The sequence below is a fragment of the Pan paniscus genome, chromosome 2 (genome assembly GCF_029289425.2).
Source record: "Pan paniscus chromosome 2, NHGRI_mPanPan1-v2.0_pri, whole genome shotgun sequence".
Taxonomy (NCBI): domain Eukaryota; kingdom Metazoa; phylum Chordata; class Mammalia; order Primates; family Hominidae; genus Pan; species Pan paniscus.
This window is the reverse complement of record NC_085926.1, coordinates 68,962,816-68,982,609: the sequence shown is the minus strand read 5'-3', so window position 1 is coordinate 68,982,609 and position 19,794 is coordinate 68,962,816. Positions and strand designations below refer to the sequence as shown.

Sequence of the window (19,794 nt, the reverse complement as noted above, 5' to 3'; positions counted from 1 at the left end):
CGGGCATGGTGGCATGTGCCTGTAATCCCAGCTACTCGGGAGGCAGAGGTGGGAGAATTGCTTGAACCCGGGAGGCGGAGGCTGCAGTGAGCCGAGATCGCATCACTGCATTCCAGCCTGGGCAACAGATCGAGACTCTTTCTCAAAAAAATAAAAAATAAATAAATAAATAAAAATGAGTTTTCTGTATTGAAAGAATTACCGTGTACTTGGAGTTAGCATAATATATTTAAACTACCGATAGGTAAATTTAAATTACCTATTGAATTTATTTGGAATTTTAAGAATACATTAAAAATAAAATGGATAAGCCAGAAATTTTATGATTTGTAACACTCATTAGTAATTTTATGTTACAGAAATAGGTTTAATTGATAGTATATTGTATAATATGAAGCTTAACAGAAACATTCTTATTCTATTATAAAAACCCAACAAATTACATTGTTGTAATAAATGGGTCCTGTGATGATCTAACCAAGTCTAGCTACAGTTTTAATTAGTAAATATTGTACTTTTTGTTTGTTTGTTTGTTTTTGAGACTGAGTTTTACTCTTATTGCCCAGGCTGGAGTGTAGTGGTGCTATCTCAGCTCACTGCCACCTCCACCGCTATCTTGGCTCACCGCAACCTCACCTCCCAGGTTCAAGCGATTCTGCCTCAGCCTCCCGAGTAGCTGGGATTACAGGCATGCGCCACCACACCCAGCTAATTTTGTATTTTTAGTAGAGACGAGGTTTTTCCATGTTGGTCAAGTTGGTCTTGATCTCCCAACCTCAGGTGATCCACCCTCCTTGGCCTCCCAAAGTGCTGGGATTACAGGCATAAGCCACCATGCCTGGCCAAATATTGTATTTTTGACTTAAGAAGCCATTTTATGGGGAAATTAGAATGAATCTTAAAAAAGTTTTTTTTCTTCTTTTGATTGTATTGAATTCCTTTGTAGTGTGGCTTTTTTAAAAGACTGAATCTTTGTTCTCATTAACCCTAGGAAATGTTCTTGCTTTCTCTGCTTATCTCTTTGCTCTTTAATATGAACAGAATTTTTTTTACTCCCTAAGGAACGCAAGCCATTTTCTGTTTCTAGCACTCCCACCATGTCACGCTCAAGTTCAATAAGTGGTGTTGATATGGCAGGACTACAGACATCTTTTCTATCTCAGGTGATGTTTTATTTTTTATATGTGCTTAGTTCTTAGAATAATAATAAAGGAAATATGCAAATGGCAATATTGTCTGTCATCATGACCTTGCCATTCTATGGGTAATTCATCTGAATACTTGTGGAGGAGTGCTAATTTTAGTGAGAGGAAACACGTGAATGATTTTCTGCCTTTGAGAAGACATTTAAAGCAAAAACTGACAGAACCATTTTTGTTCGAACCTGGTAATGGAAGACAAGCTATGATAACTGAGTAACTGTGTAAACTTTCTTAATTAACATAGGATGAGTCTCATGATCACTCATTTGGACCAATGCCTATATCAGCAAATGGAAGCAATCTTTATGATGCTGTAAGGATGGGAGCAGGATCAAGCATAATTGAAAACCTACAGTCTCAGCTAAAGCTAAGGGAAGGGGAAATTACTCATTTACAGGTATTGGAAAAATTAAATTTGCTATAGAAGTAAATGAAGTTTTGAGGCCTAATAAATAGCACCCTTCATTTCCATCTGAATTCTGAGCAAATTGAGAAACAAGATGACATAGTGGCATGTGAAGCCCAAAATGTATCACATATATCAATGATAAAGGCTAAAAAGAGAAATTAGCTAAGGATAACAGCCAACTGAACCTGCTAATTGCCAGAATTAGGCAGATTCTGCTGATCTGTCACAGGAAATGCGGGGCTGGAGCAGGCCTCCCATGTTTTACAACCTGCCTACATAAGACATAAGCATCTAGGAGCAGAGAATCCCTCTTCCTTTCAAGCAGCTCTTTCCCAACAGAATAAAGGGAAGTCGCTGAGCTGTGAATGCCTGTTCTATTCAGATTTACCTCTTAGATAAGTTGTTCCAGCTACTCCGGGAAGGAGGGGTAAAGGGGATGAGATGTTTGAACTGTAACACCCTGTACATGGGAGGAAACAACATGAGTTGTTGAGGGAGCATCCTTCCATCTTACCTTTTTGGCTTTTAAAAAACTTTATGCAGTCAGAAATATTGAAATGTTTTACAGGTTTGAGCATCCCAGCTCTGAAATCTGAAATGCCCCCAAATCCAAAACTTTGAGTGCTGACATGCTGCTCAAAGGAAAAGCTCAATTGAGCATTTTGGATTTCCAGATTTGGGATGCTCAACCAGTAAGTACATAATGCAATTATTCCATAATCTGAAAAAAAAAAAAAGAAATTTGAAACATTCCTGGTCTCAAGCATTTTGAATCAGGATACCTCTTTTCAGTGTTAAACACAATACACTCAGAAGTAGGTAAAAATTCAACTCCCATTATATACTTTTAGTTATATGAAAATATTACTGTATTAAAGAACTTGAATTGGCAAAAAGTAGATCAGACTAATCTGAATCCCAGATGTTTGTATAGCTGGTATGCTATACAGGGACCTAATTAATTTCTTTGGTAGTGATGAAAGCCTCTGTCGATACAATCTACACAGGTGGGGCTACGTTAAAGTATATTTTTATTTCTCTGGGTTCTTGTAGTAATTTAGAATAACTGAAATATATGTCATTTCCTTAGATTAGAAAAATATATGGTTGAATGTTTTCAAACAAATAATTGGATTTATCTCTGTTGCACAGTAAACCTTATAAATGGTATACCTCTCAGGAAAGTTGGGACCGTTTTTCTGCCACTGTTTCCTTTACTTAAGAAAGAGCTAGCTCAAGGTTATATGTTGACATGTCTATTTCAAAAAAAAAAAACCACACACACATTAAATATTTTTATATTACTAGGAGTATTAAAAAAGATATGTTTTGATTTAAACTATTTTGTGGTAATGCTTCTCAGCTAGAAATTGGCAATCTAGAAAAAACTCGATCAATAATGGCTGAAGAACTAGTTAAATTAACAAATCAAAATGATGAACTTGAAGAGAAGGTGAAGGAGATACCCAAACTTAGAACTCAGCTAAGAGTAAGTATTCTTCACCTAAGGATGAGTCTAAGATATTTTAGTTCATTTACGTTAAATCTCATGTTTTTAATTTATAGTATGTGTTAGTGATTTATTTGAAAATTAAAGAGTATTAATATTTGAGCAAAGAAGTTTAAAAATGAATCTTTTCTCTTGCGTGTATCTTTACATATTCAAAGTAATTTTCACAATCATGTTTAGTCCCAGTATAGGAAAAGAACTAGATTTCATTTGGCTACACTTCATTTATAACATTGAACTTTGTATGATCTTAGTAATATTTTGTTGATTGTTGTTATATGTATCATCACAATTGTCTCATCTGGATGTTAGAAGACACTGTTAAGCCATAAGTGAGAATATGTTTTCTTTTGATCTTTCCTGTGGGCTAAATGCCGGGTAATACTTACACCACCATGGAACAAAGAGACTAAATTTTATATCAAGTGTGCTTACGTTAATGGGAGAGAAGTCATATATGGGGAGAATTGTAGATTTAGTGGAGACATAGGGTAAAATTGATAGCCATCTAGCTTGGTTTTTTTCTTTAATTCCTTTTTTTGCTATTTAGTTCAACATAGACTGAAGTGTGAGTTTAATTTTTAAAAGAGATGAGTATATACTTTTATTTAAATTGTAAGTGTTTTCATTGTTGACTCCTATGGCAATATAAATATTAAAGATGTTCTGTGTAGTTATTTTAAAAATTGTAAACAAATACATTTTTCAGGATTTGGATCAAAGGTACAACACTATTCTGCAGATGTATGGAGAAAAAGCAGAAGAGGCAGAAGAACTTCGATTAGATCTCGAAGATGTAAAAAATATGTACAAAACTCAAATAGATGAACTTTTAAGACAAAGGCTCAGTTAACTTGTGAAAATTGAATTCCCATCAAACTGAATGTAAGCATTTAATATCTAAACATTTAATGTGGACTTCCAATAAATTCTTTTATAGAATTAGAAAGTGGGATTTACTGTAGAGTGTAAAAATTTTTTTTAAATTGTTTTACTCTATGTAGTAATATTTACAGTTAAATTATTTTGTGCAATATTTGAACTTTATTTTTGAAACTATTCTTTAAAGATTTATTTTTTAAAGCATTCATTTTTTTTCCTTGAATAGCACAGAGATTTATTACTTTATCCTCATATCAATATGGCTAGAGAAGAAGAATGGTGTTCATATATGTATTGTAGATATACAACTAGTTGTATCTATAATTTGTAAGTGTTTATATATATATTAAGAACATTTGAAGAGTAATGTTAACATACTGAAACTTTGAAATCTTTCACATTTAAAGTTTCAACATATCTTAATTACTGCTCATGAAAATGTACATTAAGTGTTAAAGTAAAAAATTATTAAATCTGTGGCTATTAAATTTTAAACTAATTTTTTTCCTTTAAAAGTAAGAGTCACACTGACACTGTCTGAAATTTAAAGAGTGAATGATTTAAACTTAAAAAAAATTTTGATCTGAAAATTTATTTCACCCAGCTTTCACAATTAAGTCTGTATAAAATGTGGTACCTTTTGGTACCTATCCAGAGAAACCTGTACATATTCAATGTTATCTAGATGTGATTGGATAATGGAGAAAATTTATTTATAATGATTTTGCAATGGCATCAATAACATTTAAATGATTTTGAAGAAGTATTATTTTACTACCCTATAAAATGAATCGAAAATAATAAAGTTCTTAACATAATTTACTCTTTAAAAATTACCTGTTCATATTTTGTAAACCCATATTTTTAGCACATTAAAAATGAATGTTTGATATTACAGAATATTCATAACAAAATGGAAGAATTATAGGAATTAACTTGAATTTGGCATTTTTAATTCTGTGATTTATCATTTTATTTTTTCTTGAAATTTCAAACACAAGGAAAGCATGGAATAGCTTTTAAAAGTAGCTATGCCTTCTTCCAAATGTTATTTTATTCAAAAAGGTAACCAGGTTGTGTTTTAAACCTGCGAAATATTGTGATGCATTTTATTACTGAAAGTTATTTAACTGCCTTTACTTGCACATAAAAACTCTCATTTACGGCCAGGTGCTGTGGCTCATGCCTGTAATCCCAGCACTTTGGGAGGCCAAGGCGGGCAGATCACCTGATGTCAGGAGTTCAAGACCAGCATGGCCAACAGTTTGGTGAAACCCCATCTCTACTAAAAATACAAAAATTAGCCTGGTGTGGTGGTGTGCGCCTGTAATCCTAGCTACTCGGAAGGCTGAGGCAGGAGCATTGCTTGAACCTGGGAGGTGGAGGTTACAATGAGCCAAGATTGCGCCACTGCACTCCAGCATGGGTGACAGAGAAAGACTCCGTCTCAAAAAAAAAAACAACAAACTCTTATATAATTTTTAGTTAAAATTAAAACACTAGTACTTCAGAATATAGATACAAGTACACCATCTTGAAGAATTTGGAGTTTTTCAGGGCAATTCAAATGACCTCATTTTTTGTTCTTTTTGTATTCCAGACAGTGTTTCTGTCATTGGATCTCTGATTGGTAGTGTTAATAAATATTCTTTCAGTGTGAGCCAGATTCATAAAATTAATTTTCTTCATTTTAGTAGTAAAAAGTAGTCTAATAGCTTTTTGTCAGCTTGATTTTTTTGTGTGTGTAATATTCAAGGGCAGAATGACAGGACAGATAAGCAATAAGAAATGTATAGAATTAGAAAATATAGTAGTTCCCTCTTACCCATGGGACATACGTTCCAAGACCCCCAGTGAACGTCTGAAACCATGGATAGTATAGACACCTCTATACACTGTTTTTTCCTATACATATATACCTATGATAAAGTTCTATTTATAAATCAGGGACAGCAAGAGATAAACAATAACTGCAAATAGAAGAATTATAACAGTGCACTGTAATAAAAGTGATGTAAATGTGATATGTCTGTCTCTTTCTCTCAAAATATCTTATTGTACTGTACTCACCTGTAATCAGACTGTGGTTGACCGTGAGTAACCGAAACCACAGAAAGCAAAATCGTGGATAAGGGGAGACTACTCTATATGAAACTTAAGTTACAAAATTCTCTGAAGCATTTGAAACTAGATGTTTTGGAATTATAAAATAGTCCATTTAAAATATCCACTAGTAGGAAAAAACTTCATTTGCAGAGAAAAGATTGCAATAAAACTCATTCCTAAACTTTTCAATTTTATAAAATTAAACATTCTTTTTTTATCCTTATTAACAATTTCTAGTTACATAGTTTCTAGTTACATATTACCATATATTACTCTTTATCTACAAATAAATAGCTGATATTCACACTGATCATATTTTGATTGTTAAACACTTGGATCTCTCAATACTTCTGTAAGTTAAAGTGAACTTAAACAGTTTCTTGAAAAACTCCAGTAGGTGGCAGAATACCTATTGAATATTCGTTGCTATACTTTGCTGTTTGTCATTAAAACATCTCTACCCATATTCTTGCAAAATAATATTTATATTTTAATGGATAGGAAAATGATTTGCAATTAGATGTTTCCATTCTTGAAAGAAAAAAGCTGCAAATAACATTTTCAAGAATATAAAAAAATGAGTAAACAAAGGGAAGGTTGTTTGGTCATTTATAGACAATTAAGCACAGACTGTAGATGTCCTTCCAATTCTTGGGAGGCTAAACTGAGTCTACCATTTCTTACATTTCTTTTACCTATTTTTTGAGAATTGCCAGTTGTACAGTGTTTAGCATGTGGAATGTACCAAATATATCTATGTTGTGACTTAAGATATTCTAAATGTGGATAACTTCTGACCTAGGAAACATGAAGTTTGTAGTGAAGTAAGTGAAAAGAATGTTCAGGAAATTTTTTTTCTCCATCTCTTCAGTTGGCATTTATTGAGAGTTTTATTTGAATGCTTATTAAAAGTATATGATTTATAGTATTTAGAAAATAGAAGAAAAAAGAAAACTGTAGATGTTTTATCTTGTTTTAATACTGTATGTTTAGTACGTATACATTTATGTTCTAGTGTATCAAAATTTTTCATTTTCATTAAAAATCCAATTTTCCATATTCTAGGTCCATTTTAAACCATGAAAACTTTAATCACATATTTTGTAAAGGGCTGAAAGTATGATTTAAACTATAGATTGATATATTTTAATTCTAAATGAAAGGTAATGTAAATAAGCATGGATCTGATTGAATAAAGATTTTAAAATAGTAATAGTGTATTTCATTTTTAACAAAATTTATAGTGGTCAATAGCAATGAATGAAGAATGAATATTGTTTTATGAAAATATAACTTGTTTACATTTGAGATTAATATTTTAAGAAAATGAAGCCCTAATTTTCTATAAGTTACATTATTAGTATTAAGTGTAGTTTTTTTTTTTTTTTTGACAGAGTCTCACTCTGTTGCCCGGGCTGGAGTGCAGTGGTGTGATCTCAGCTTACTGCAGCCTCTGCCTCCCAGGTTCAAGTGATCCTCCTGCCTTAGCCTCCCAAGTAGCTGGGATTACAGGTGCACACCAGCACATCCGGCTAATTTTTGTATTTTTAGTAGAGATGGGTTTCACCATGTTGGCCAGGCTGGTTTCAAACTCAAGTGACCTGCCCACCTTGGCCTCCCAAAGTGCTGGGATTATAGGCATAAGCCACTGCGCCCGGCCCTAAGTTCATTATCTTCTAATGAAGATATGTTTTCGGAAAACACAGTGCTAAGAATTTACTTATAACTAGCTGGTAACTACTGTAAGGATAGTTTGTGTCAGTTTTTAATCTTAAGCAATATCAAGACATTCTTCTAAAAGTCTTATGTTTCTGTATTCAAGTAATAACAACAGTTAAAATAAGTTATCCTCTATTTCTGAGTTCATATTGCTTGGATTAAGCTCTGTAACCTTTAAAGTACTTTTAATCTGTTGCCTTTATACATATGCATTTTACCTTTTAGCAAATTAAGATCTTTTTGTAAGAAAGACTGGAAATGAAATGTATTTCTCCTTAGTACTTAAATACCTTTTCTCAAAACAAAACAAAAAAACTCAAAATGCTTCAGTAATTCACAAATACGGTAAAGAGAATTTACTCTTAGAACTGTCTGGAATTTCCCACACTGCCCTACTCCCAAGTAGGCTAAATTTAATATTTAGAATCGCAAATAACATTAAACAAGAAGGTAATGGCAGGTTTTTCTGTTTGTTTAATATTAAACATTCTTCTTGCTTTTACAGGTATAGGCACAGCATGGTAGATAGAGGTATTCCTTCCATTTTTATAAAATGCCATGCTGATTTGTCTGTTTTAAAATTACAATCTTAATTTCTAAAAATATATATTGTTCAAAAATCTGTGGTCAGGTTGGTAATAGGAAATATAGTCTTTTCTTCTTTTTTCTTTTTTTGGGAAACATAGTCTTATTTTGTTCCAAACACTGTGTAAGGAATTCACTTATGTAGGATTATAATCCCATAATCATTGTTCTGAAATCCACAAAGCTCTAAAAACCATATATATTTTAATACATTTGCTGTTAAATCTACTTTGGTGGTAAAGCCTGCACTGCACTGACATAGGGCTATGTATAGTCTTTAACTCATTTGGTGTGAATACTCATACATTTTGCTGCAGAAATACTGTGTGAGATTATGGGGTACTCACCCAGGACTCAATGGGGGGGGGTATTAAGTTAAACGATGGGCATATCTATTCTATTTTTTAAAGTTCAGGCACACACAGGGACCCAAGGATTTTGGAAAAGGAAGTGTGTACCCACACTTTATCATCAAGTCAACCTTTTAAAATGGATGCCATTATCACCCCCATTTTAAAAAATAAAGATTAAGTAAATTGCTCAAGGTCATATGGCAAATAAGTGGCAAAGCTGGGATTCTAATTTGTGCAGTTTGGCTCCAGAGTCTATGATTTCAATAATTAATTATATGGTGCTACTTTTCCTACTGCTTTTCTGTAAAATCATAAGCATATAGATCAGTTACAGCCAAAATTTATTCATTAAAAATGTCAACACCTTTTAATTATGGTCTAACAGTTGGATGAGAGAACCAGTATACTACATTCTGCTGATATTGTTAGCAATTTACTCATTGTAATTTGTTGGATTTGTCTCAAATTTTTTAAGCCATGCATTCTTCCATCTCTGTCTCCCTTTTTCTTAATTCTTGCAATTTCGATGAAGTTTCTTATTTGTAGAAAAAACTAGGTCATTTGTCCTATAGTTTCCCTCCATCTGGATGTTGATTTCTTACCTTTTGTTAGTGTGTTCCGCCTCCTGTGTTTAAATCTAAAGGCAATTATTTTTCAACAAAAATACTTCATTAGGTGGAAGTGTATTCTTCCAGCAGGAGACAGATAATTCCTGATGGTTTCTCAGTTGTGAATAAAGAAATAATTGATGATCACTTCTTAAATCCATTAGTTCACAGAGCTTGTGGAGTGATATTGTCATTTCTTTTTCATTTAGTAGTTGGAATGTTTCCATAAAAAATTTACTTCAGTTATTTTGTTATTTGCATCATAATTCATACAGGAAAGACAGTATAAATATTCCTGATTCTTTCCCTTTGTTTACCAGTTTTCAGAATAAGAGTTGGTTTCCTTCTGTCATTAAAAATGAACAGTGATACCTTTTTGGCTTGCATGTTTGGTTGATTGGTCGTGTCTGATATAATTATTTAAATGTATCTGTCCTTCATCCAATTACAGTTACCTTTATTTATGTTTTAAATCATCCTATCTTTGGCCAGTAGGAAGGTTTTCAAGGTGGATCCTGAGTCCTTTTGATATGACCCTAATAGCCTTTTGATTGCTTTGCTGCTTCCTGATGTAAGATGTTGCAGGCTTATCTTGTACATTTCCTGCTCCAGACCCAAGATCATCCATTGTTCTATGGAGTCAGTGTTTCTTTTAATGGGAAATGGTTTGTAGAGATCACAGTGTGAGCGCAAGGGGGTGCTTCTTCCTACTGGGTAGCTTGTCTCTAGGCCTTTTCAATGGAGCACGTAGGAGAGATGTGTTTTTAAAGATTAACCATACTGTTAATCATACTGAGGCCTCCAACTGAAATTCAGAACTACAGGATGTTTATATAGCCTGATTAAACTTTCATATTTCTATCTCATGTCAAAAATTTCAGCTTCAAAGGTACCATCATAATTACTTCAACTTGGTGTATCCCATAATACCAATATTGCCACCAACAATTTGGTTACGGAATGCAGTCTACAAAAGAGTTTTTTTGTACTTTAGTCCTGAGAATACATCCCACTAAGTATATACAAATTAAGTTTTAAAGTCACTTGGGATAGCTCCTCTGGGTGATATGCCACAATTGGAAAACATTTAGGTTCATTTAGTTTCATTTTACTTTCAAGGATTGCTTTTTAAAAACAGAATTTTGCTTTATAATGTAACATATTTACATGACTTCAAAGTCATGTCTTCACGCTGGGCGTGGTGGCTCACGCCTGTAATCCAAGCAGTTTGGGAGGCTGAGGTGGGCGGATCACTTGAGGTCAGGAGTTCGAGACCAGCCTGGCCAATACAGTGAAACCCCGTCTCTACTAAAAATATAAATATTTGTCAGGCGTGGTGGCGCATGCCTGTAATCGCAGTTACTCAGGAGTCTGAGGGAGAAGAATTGCTTGAACCCAGGAGATGGAGGTTGCAGTGAGCCAAGATTGCACCATTGTACTCCAGCCTGGGCAAAAGAGTAAGACTCTGTCACACACACACACACACACACACACACACACACACACACACACAAACCAAAAAACAAAGTCATGTCTTCTTTGTTCCTTATACCCCTCCTCTTCCCTCCTTGCCCATATAGTCATTTTAAATGTTAATCTACTTGTAAAATAATAATTAGTAAATATATATGTGTATACACATGTATACACACATATTCCTCTTAGAAAAATGGTACTTACATATTACATATCCTTTTCCCACTCAATATTCTGTAGTGTACAGAGATATTTCTCAATTCCTTTTTATGCATGCATAGTTTTACATTGTATGGATAAACCATAGTTTATTCAACCAGCCTTCTATTGGTAGACACTTGAGTTTTATGTCAGCTCAAAGAAAATTTAAATTCTAACATTGGTATTTTGGAGAGAAATTCTATTTGAGAATGGCTGTTACAGTAAGAGAGACTCAATCTCATGTTCAGGTTTATCATATCTGGTTTCCTGTAAGTCTGAATGACCATTCAATATGTAGGTGTTTAAAATAGCACCACATAGCCAGGCGTGGTGGCTCACACCTGTAATCCCAGCACTTTAGGATGCCGAGGCTGGAAGATCACTTGAGGCCCGGAGTTGGAAACAAGTGCTGGGAACATAACAAGAACCTGTTTCTACAAATAAAATAAAATAAAATAGTACCATGCACATGTCATACTGATTTTAATCTTTTTGTATGTGACAAAAATAGGATGGTAGCAAGTAGGCTGAGGAAGCTTTTTTTTTTTTTTTATGAGACAGGGTCTCACTGTGGCCCAGGCTAGAGTGCAGTGTCTCAATCATGGCTCACTGCAGCCTCAACCTCACTGGGCTCAAGCGATCATCCTGAGTAGCTGGGACTACTGGCATGAGCCACAGGGCCGGGCTTGAGGAAGCATTTTAAAAAATTACTGTCATTAGTGTGGGATGGTGAAGTATGCAAAGTATAAAATAATAGAGCAGTAATTCTGTTATAGGAAAGGGGTCCCAATCCAGACTCCAAGAGAGGGTTCTTGGATCTCGAGCAAGAAAGAATTCAGGGCAAAGTGTAAGCAAGTTTGTTAAGAAAGTAAAGGAAAAAAAAAGAAAGTAAAGGAAGAAAAGAATGGCTACTCCATAGACAAAGCAGCCCTGAGTGCTGCTGGTTGCCCATTTTTATGGTTATTTCTTGATGATATGCTAAACAGGTGGATTATTCATGCCTCCCCTTTTAAGACCATATAGGGTAACTTCCTGACATTGCCATGGCATTCGTAAACTGTCATGGCGCTGATGGGAGTATAGTAGTAAGGACTACCAGAGGTCTCTTTCATGGCCATCTTGGTTTTGGTGGGATTTAGCCGGCTTATTTACTGCAACCTGTTTTATCAACAAGGTCTTTCTGACCTGTATCTTGTGCCGACCTCCTATCTCATTCTGCGACTTAGAATGCCTTAACGGCCTGGGAATGCAGCCCAGTAGGTTTCAGCCTCATTTTACTCAGCTCCTATTTAAGATGGAGTTGCTCTGGTTCACATGCCTCTTGACAGTTCCCTTAGAGGCAAAATCTTTTCAATAAAAAGAATAAATTAATACTGTAAAGTGCTTTAAAACAATGTTTGGCACATGTTAAACACCACATGTTCTTGCTGTTATTATTTGAAAAAAATTCCAGGTAAGATTCCTAATTCAGCAGGTCACTAATGGAACTTTTAACAATTCTTAAACAACATTACTTTTAAAAATTACGTAAAAAGCATGTAAGCCTTTGGAAACAAACTTGTTTCCTTATGATCATATTATTTAACTTCTGGTGACTTGATTCATTTGAGCATGTTTATTTTGAAGTCATCACCTTCATATAATCAGTTCAACTTTAGTCACTATTTAATGATCAACTCTACTGTGCTGTAGATGGAATACTAGGCCTGGGGGAGCTTAGAGGAAAAGACAGTGGGGGATGGGAGTTCAAATAATTATAAGCAGTAATAAAGTAAATTAACAAAACCATAAAAATTAAACTCCACAGAGTAGCATTTGAACTTGATGAGTTTACGGATAGGTAAAACTATACTGCTTTTAAAATGTGTGTGGACTCCAAAGTATCCTCACCATCACAAAGTGTATTCGGTGAACGATGTTCAGTCCCCAAATTTGGAAGTTAGGGCGGCAACTTCTGCTTGAAATAAGACAAAAGTAAAAATCCACCTCAGTGCAACGCAGAAGACACGAAGAGTCAGGTTTTCTACCCACCCCGTCCTAACATCCTCTGAGCGCTTTAACGCTCTCGCTCAAGGATGGAGATGGGTGTCCGGCGCCGGCACGTGCCGTCGGTCTTTCCGGCCCTGGTGAGGGAGCTGGCGGACTCGCGCGAACGTTCGCGGGAGAACGCCAGGAAGGGCAGATGGTTCCTCGACTCTGAGCCCCTCCCTGCTGCGCTCGCCGGGTCGAGGCCGCTCGCCGGGCTGAAGCCGCTCCGAGCGTCGGGCCCCGCGCCCTGGCCCTCCCGGGTGTAGTCCCCGTCCTGCCTCTGCGGGGCCCGAGCCCGCCCACGGCGCCGTCTGGCCAAGGTGTCCCAGCTGCTCCTTGGCGCCCCCTGGCCCAGCTCCCGCGCCCGAGGTTTCCGGTGAGCGGCAGTAGCCGGTTATGACGACTCCCTCCTCTGGAACAGCCGCCGTCTCCTCCACCTCCTCCTCGGTAGTTCACGGCTGCCCCGGCTCCAGGTGGGACTTCCCCGCAATCTGCGGAGCCTTCCCCCGCTCTCCTTCCCGCCGCCGCAGCGCTCTGCGCTGCTCTTGCCCGGGTGGTACCCGCTCCCGGCGCGGCTTCCCGGAGGGCTATAGCCTACGCACGCACTCCGCCCGCGCCTTCCCATTCCCTGCGGGCCGGGAGGCGGGCGTCGGAAGCCGATCCTGGCCCTCCCCGGCCCCGGGCGCCCGGCCCCTTCCCAGCGCCCGGAGCGCAGGCGGGCCCCGGGCCCTAGCCGCTTTGACCAGGTTTCCAGCCGGGGCGGAGCCGCTCCCCGGGGCCCCTCCCAGGCGCGCTGGGGACCCGGGGCGCCGCGGTGCACGGTGGCGCGCGGCCCCGGGAGATCTCCGACCCCGAAGCAATCCCTGGCGGCGCCCGGGGTCCGGAACCCCAGCGCGGCGTCTCAGCCGCGGCGGGGCGCTCGCCACTGACCCCTCAGCCCTTGGCCGGGACTGACGTTCAAGCGGACAGCTGGGCTCTGCCGGGACTGACGTTCAAGCGGCAGCCGAGCACTTCCTGAGCCCTGCCTGGCACCCGCCGAGAGGCTTTTTGGCACAAGTAGGGGCCAGCCGTTGAGGTGTCATTCGGAGTCTCACGTGTTGAACTTTCCATTTGCCCACTGCCTTCTTTAAACTTTTCCAAGCTCTCTCGCTCTGCGACATTGCCCCATTTCGCCCGCTGTGTCAACCCCAGGTTTTGCCTCCTATCCATCATCTTTCAGATGTTTCCCTTTTTTCCTTCCTCATTAGGCCTGTGGAAATCGAATCAAGGGTTTCTGGAGTGGAGTGATTCCAGCTGCTTTGAGCTGAAGGAAAAGTAGCCTGGCCAGTAAAGCGTCCGTGTGCTGGAGGAGTGCAGCCACCCATCCCGGCGGGCCTTGCAGGACGACCGACACCAGGAAGGCTTTGTGCCAGGCCCAGCAGCCACCCCCAGCCGCCTTATGCAAGTGGGTACATGCCCTCGCCAGACGCCAGCTTTCTGATCTGCGTCTTTAGATTTTTTCCATCGCCTAAGCGTTACTTCTCCACTGATCGGTGAGTTTAGTGATGGCCAGAGCTCACTGGAGGACAGTGGACTTGGATAACCAAAGGTCAGGGCTTGGTCATAACAATGACTTTATTACCGGGAAGGACGAGTCAAAAAATAGGAAGGCCTGGGAACCCTCAGGCTCGCCACTCTAGGTGGGTAGCCCTGTGATTCAGCCAGTGGGATTACTGCTGTGAGAATGGGAAAGTTGTTTGCTTCTGGGAATGTTTGATCCACTAAGTATCCTGTTGGCCAGTTCCAGTGGATGCCTGTAGAAAGTGGGCCACCTCCTCCTGTTCCCCATTGGAATCTGGTCCTAGTTGCTGTGTTGGGGGTGGTGCCTGTGAACTCGAGTATAGCAGTGTGGTATTCATTAAGGAAAAGAAAGCGCACCACCGGCCAGGCCTTCTGGCTGAGAGTTATCACGTTACATTATTTTCTTTCTTAATATTTCCTTTAATTCACAACATCATCTGAATGATCAGGTTTACTTTAGCATCCTTTTAAGGTAATATGTTTCATTTCTGACAGGTTTTAGAGACCTGAAACATCACAGAAGCTTCTGAGTGGTTCTGAAGATTCAAGAGGTATATATTTTTATTACAAGTAGAGTCATTGTTACTATTAATATGTGTTTTTAAATTTTTATAAAACTGCTGTCAACTCATTCTTGGATAAAAGCTCCAAGTGAAAATGTTATTATAATTCAGATCAGATTTACAGCAGATAACACCATACTCTTGAGGGCCGCCAAAGTGAAAAACCACAATACTTAACTACTCCAAGGGGGGAAAATGGGGGAAAAAGGATTCCTTTTTGGTGTCCCCACTGTTCACTTAGAATTCCATGGCCTTGGAACTTGAGGTTTGATGGAACATAGCAGTCAATTTCCTTTTCTTCTTTCTTTCTTTCTTTTTTTTTTTTTGAGACAGAGTCTCCCTCGCATTGCCCAGGCTGGAGTGCAGTGGCGAGATCACGACTCACTGCAGCCTTGACTTCCCAGGCTAAAGTGATCCTCCCACTTCAGCTGGGACTACAGCTGATTTTTTGTATTCTTAGCAGAGACCGGGTTTCATCACGTTGCCCAAGCTGGTCTCGAACTCAGGGACTCAAGCAATCTGCCAGTCTTGGCCTCCCAAAGTGCTGCTATTACAGGCCTGCAGTCTGTTTCTAAAGGTTCCATCTTCACAGCCCATAATCAATGAAGACTGATTTCGAAAGTTGGGTTTTCCGGTATGACCCAGGAAACAGCATTCCTAGCTGATGAACATCCAGTGTGTATTAAGACTCTGTCATCCAGTGGAAAGAGCACTTAAAAAAAAAAAAAAAAAAAAAAGAACAAAGATCCCACTAAAGTGACCTGAGAATGGCAGGATCATTGTCTGGGATATATAGGAGAAATCTGGTCCAAGAGATTTAACACTTACTGGGTGAATTAGAAGTGCAGTGAAGTTTCTGACCATTATCACTGTTCACAATGTAAAGGCATGATGGGAGAGCTTAAGGGCACACAGTCTTTGAGGCAGACTGCTTAGTGTCCTGGAGTTTCTAAGTCTTAGCTATTATAGCTGATTATTATACCTACTAGCATGTAAGCTTCACAAGGGCAATGAGTTTAGTTCGTGACTGCACCTTCATTGCTGTATCCTGAGTACAGAAGCACTCCTGGAACATTGTCTGTGCTCATACCTTGATTATGATTACAATTTTTTATTCAGCAGACACACACTTGCTCAGAGCCATCCCACTCCCTTTGCCCTCTCACAGATACTTTTCCCCTCCTCATCATTCAGATCTCAGCTTTAATGTTATTTAGGCCCCTTCTCTGCCCCACATGGCTTTAAACTTTTATTTAATAAACATTTCCATAGCATTTAGCATGTGCCAGATAGTTTTCTAAACACTTTACCAATAACTATCTCATTTAACTCATGACAGCTCTATGATGAAGGTTTATTATTATTTCCATTTTACAGATGGGAAAGCTTAGGTGCAGAAAGGTTAAGTAACTTGTTCCAGGTCTCACAGCTGGGAAGCTGCAGATTTGCGATTCAAATCCAGGTGGTTAAGCTTTAAATGTTCACCATGCTATGTTGTCTATCATATTACTTTATTTAGTTTCAGGTATCACTAAACTGGATCCTATCAAGCCCTTCCATAATTTTTGTAAGTTAAAAAGTTTTATTGGAACACAGCCTCATCCATTCTTTTATAATAGACCATGGCTGCTTTTTTGGACAGAGACATTGTTGCGTAGTTGCCACAGAGATCTTATGTCTGGCAAAGCCAAAAATATTTACTGCTTCTCCTTTACAGGAAAAGTTTGCTGGCCCCTAGTTGGTTTGATTCACAGGCCCAGTCATCAGCTGAAGTTGTTTATTTGATTGCTTGTTTATGACAGTTGTAGAAGGTTTAAAGGCACCATGAGAGCAAGGCTCTTTCTTGTTTTGTTCACCTCTGTATACCCATTTGCTAACGTGGTGCCTGGCACCAAGCAAGTGCTCAAAAAAAATTGAATAAAGGATCATTATTCAGTGGGATAGCAAAGTGCTTTGTAATTATACTTAGCCCTTGACCCTTCGTTGTTTTTTTTTTGTTGTTGTTGTTGTTGTTGTTTTGGCTTTTAAAGGAAATTTGTTAACAAAGTTGTCTTCATTTTGATCTCTAGGTTTGCAGGTTGCTATGTTAATGTTGTTTGTCTTTGGAGTCTTACTTCATGAAGTCTCACTGAGTGGTCAGAATGAAGCTCCTCCTAATACTCACAGCATTCCAGGCGAACCTCTGTATAACTATGCCAGCATCCGCTTGCCAGAGGAGCACATTCCCTTCTTTTTGCACAACAATAGGCATATTGCCACTGTCTGTAGGAAAGACTCTCTTTGTCCGTATAAGGTAGGTATTATTTCTTTTCTCCTTATTTTTATGAGGATGCAATTTCAGCTGGCTTACAGGTTCTGCTTTATAACCTGAAACTGAAGGCAGAATTCTAATTTTCGGTTGTCACTGTATAAGTTAATCATTGTTTCATATAATACTTCTAAGGGACTAAACTGCTTAAAATTATGTCCCATTCATAAGAGAGAAATTTAAAATCTAAATCACTTCTAAAACAAATAAGTAGCCAATACTATTTGTAAACTCTGTAAAGAAGCAATTAGATTTTATGCAGGAAAGAACATCTTGTTAAAAGTAACTAAAGAATTTCACACCTCTTCTTTCTTAAACGGCACATGAGAGGATCGGTTAGCACTTAATTTCAGTAATAACACCTCAGCCTCTGTCTCCACATAATTAAGCCTGTTACTGTGGCTTTCTTTCTGTTTTAGAGGAGTTGGAAAGGCCTCAAATAGGAGCCCATTAAGACATCTCACAGGGCCCCAGAGATCAAAGCTGGGCATTGTGAGACACTTCCTTTCCCATGGTGCTGGCACAGGAAGCATATGGAAAAGCAGACTTGGGAATCAGACCAGCATTGCTCCTGGGGCCTTGCAGAAGAGCATTCTCAACTCCTTGGCCAGCAGCAGCTGGGTGGTTCCCAAGGGTGGCAGAGTTGTCCATGTGTTGTGGGGTCTCTGCTGATCTTGATTGCTAAGTGAAGTTGCTGATTGATTCACTTTAGCTGTGATTCCTTTGGTAGCACAAATTCCAGTTTGTATGTCTTTTAGGGACTGATTTTAGAATCCGCTTGCTCACTGAGAAAGGTGGTTTCTTAAGCTACTTCAAGAAATTCAAATTCAAGTGGTCTTTGAGCATCTAGGTAAAGCCCAGACTTTCGGTTAGGGGACCGATATGGTGGGGGTGATGAGTAAGGAGGGTTGTTAAGAACCTTGAGACTGCTCTTTTTAGAATTAACTGTAAGTTTTAAATTTATTGTTATAAGAATACATATTATAAATGTAAATGTGAATGCTCTATAATGATTTATTTTCTTAATGGAAAAATCTAAGAGTCTTCTCTAAATGTCAGAAGAAGGGAAATCAATGTAAATTTTATGTTCTAGAAACACCTAGAGAAGCTAAAGTACTGCTGGGGTTATGAGAAATCCTGCAAACCAGAGTTCAGGTTTGGTTACCCAGTTTGCAGCTATGTCGACATGGGATGGTAAGTTTCCATATGGAATACCCTCTTCAAGTCTTCCTCTTTCTATACAGTGTATGTTGATGCCCTAATTTCCAGCTAGATTCTTTTGGTTTTAGATAGTAATTCATTTAGATATTAATTTGCTTGCACAGTCATGAATTCAACTTGACTATTTCATACTGGGATAGGAATATCTGTCATTTCCTCTGCCAGAGGGAGAAACAGCCAGGACCATAGATAATTTTTTCCCCCCGTGTATACTAAGAAGATAAATGGATGGTTTCTTCTTGATTCTTCCTGGGAGAATTAAGTATAATTAGTACTTCCAATACATGCAATGTTAATGAGGTAAAGAAAATATAGTAATTAAGAATGCATCATTGTCTTCAGTTTCAGGTGATAACTTCATACATGTCTGTTATGTATTTTATGATAAAGGAATAATTCTGTGAATAACTTAGTTTCGTAACTTTATGTAGTGAGGTGTAGTTTTGGAAAAACTATGATAATATACTGTAACAAAATTAAAATAATAAGGAACCTCTAGCATTTTAACCTTTAGAATGAAAATTCAAGGTCCAAAAAAGTAAAAAGAAAAAAACACAGAATATTTTTATTTGCAAATAGGACGGACACTCTTGAGTCAGCTGAGGACATATTTTGGAAACAAGCTGACTTTGGATATGCCAGAGAGAGGCTGGAGGAGATGCATGTGCTCTGTCAGCCTAAGGAAACGGTGGGTATTTTGCTCCTTACTAAATAAACTTGTTTATTTAATTTTAATTTTATTTATTTTTGATACGGAGTTTCTGTCTATTGCCCTGGCTGGAGTGCAGTGGCGCGATCCCAGCTCACTGCAACCTCTGCCTCCCAGGTTCAAGGAATTCTCCTGCTTCAGCTTCCTGAGTAGCTGAGATTACAGGCGCGTGCCACCCGCCCCACTAATTTTTATATTTTTAGTAAAGGTGGGGTTTCGCCATGTTGCCAGGCTGATCGCGAACTCCTGACCTCAAGGGATCCACCCACCTCAGCCTCCCAAAGTGCTGGGATTACAGGCGTGAGCCACTGTGCCCAACTAAGCTATTTTATTTTTATTACTTATTATTGATTT

The 19,794-nt window shown here is 38.3% G+C and overlaps 2 protein-coding genes across 11 annotated transcripts in view; both read left to right on the top strand.

Moving 5' to 3' along the window:
- The window catches only part of TMF1 (TATA element modulatory factor 1), a 39,273-nt gene extending 27,334 nt beyond the window's left edge, over positions 1 to 11,939 (top strand). For 2 of the 4 annotated variants that reach the window (XM_008963964.6, XM_055110133.2), the window contains exons 14-18: positions 1,062 to 1,163; positions 1,447 to 1,599; positions 2,975 to 3,100; positions 3,831 to 4,006; positions 5,174 to 11,939. In XM_008963964.6, coding sequence (XP_008962212.2) covers positions 1,062 to 1,163; positions 1,447 to 1,599; positions 2,975 to 3,100; positions 3,831 to 3,974 — 525 coding nt within the window. In that variant the 3' untranslated portion in view covers positions 3,975 to 4,006; positions 5,174 to 11,939. Of the gene's footprint in view, positions 1 to 1,061; positions 1,164 to 1,446; positions 1,600 to 2,974; positions 3,101 to 3,830 lie in introns of all 4 variants that reach the window. The other 2 variants (XM_008963962.5, XM_003811583.6) reach the window with 1 other exon arrangement.
- A 1,144-nt stretch (positions 11,940 to 13,083) lies between these two features.
- The window catches only part of EOGT (EGF domain specific O-linked N-acetylglucosamine transferase), a 39,645-nt gene continuing 32,934 nt past the window's right edge, over positions 13,084 to 19,794 (top strand). For 2 of the 7 annotated variants that reach the window (XM_055110134.2, XM_014344263.5), the window contains exons 1-6: positions 13,084 to 13,552; positions 14,327 to 14,523; positions 15,135 to 15,190; positions 17,272 to 17,495; positions 18,604 to 18,704; positions 19,311 to 19,419. In XM_055110134.2, coding sequence (XP_054966109.1) covers positions 17,286 to 17,495; positions 18,604 to 18,704; positions 19,311 to 19,419 — 420 coding nt within the window. In that variant the 5' untranslated portion in view covers positions 13,084 to 13,552; positions 14,327 to 14,523; positions 15,135 to 15,190; positions 17,272 to 17,285. Of the gene's footprint in view, positions 13,553 to 13,643; positions 14,136 to 14,326; positions 14,612 to 15,134; positions 15,191 to 17,271; positions 17,496 to 18,603; positions 18,705 to 19,310; positions 19,420 to 19,794 lie in introns of those variants that run through there. The other 5 variants (XM_003811586.7, XM_014344261.5, XM_063602815.1 and 2 more) reach the window with 3 other exon arrangements.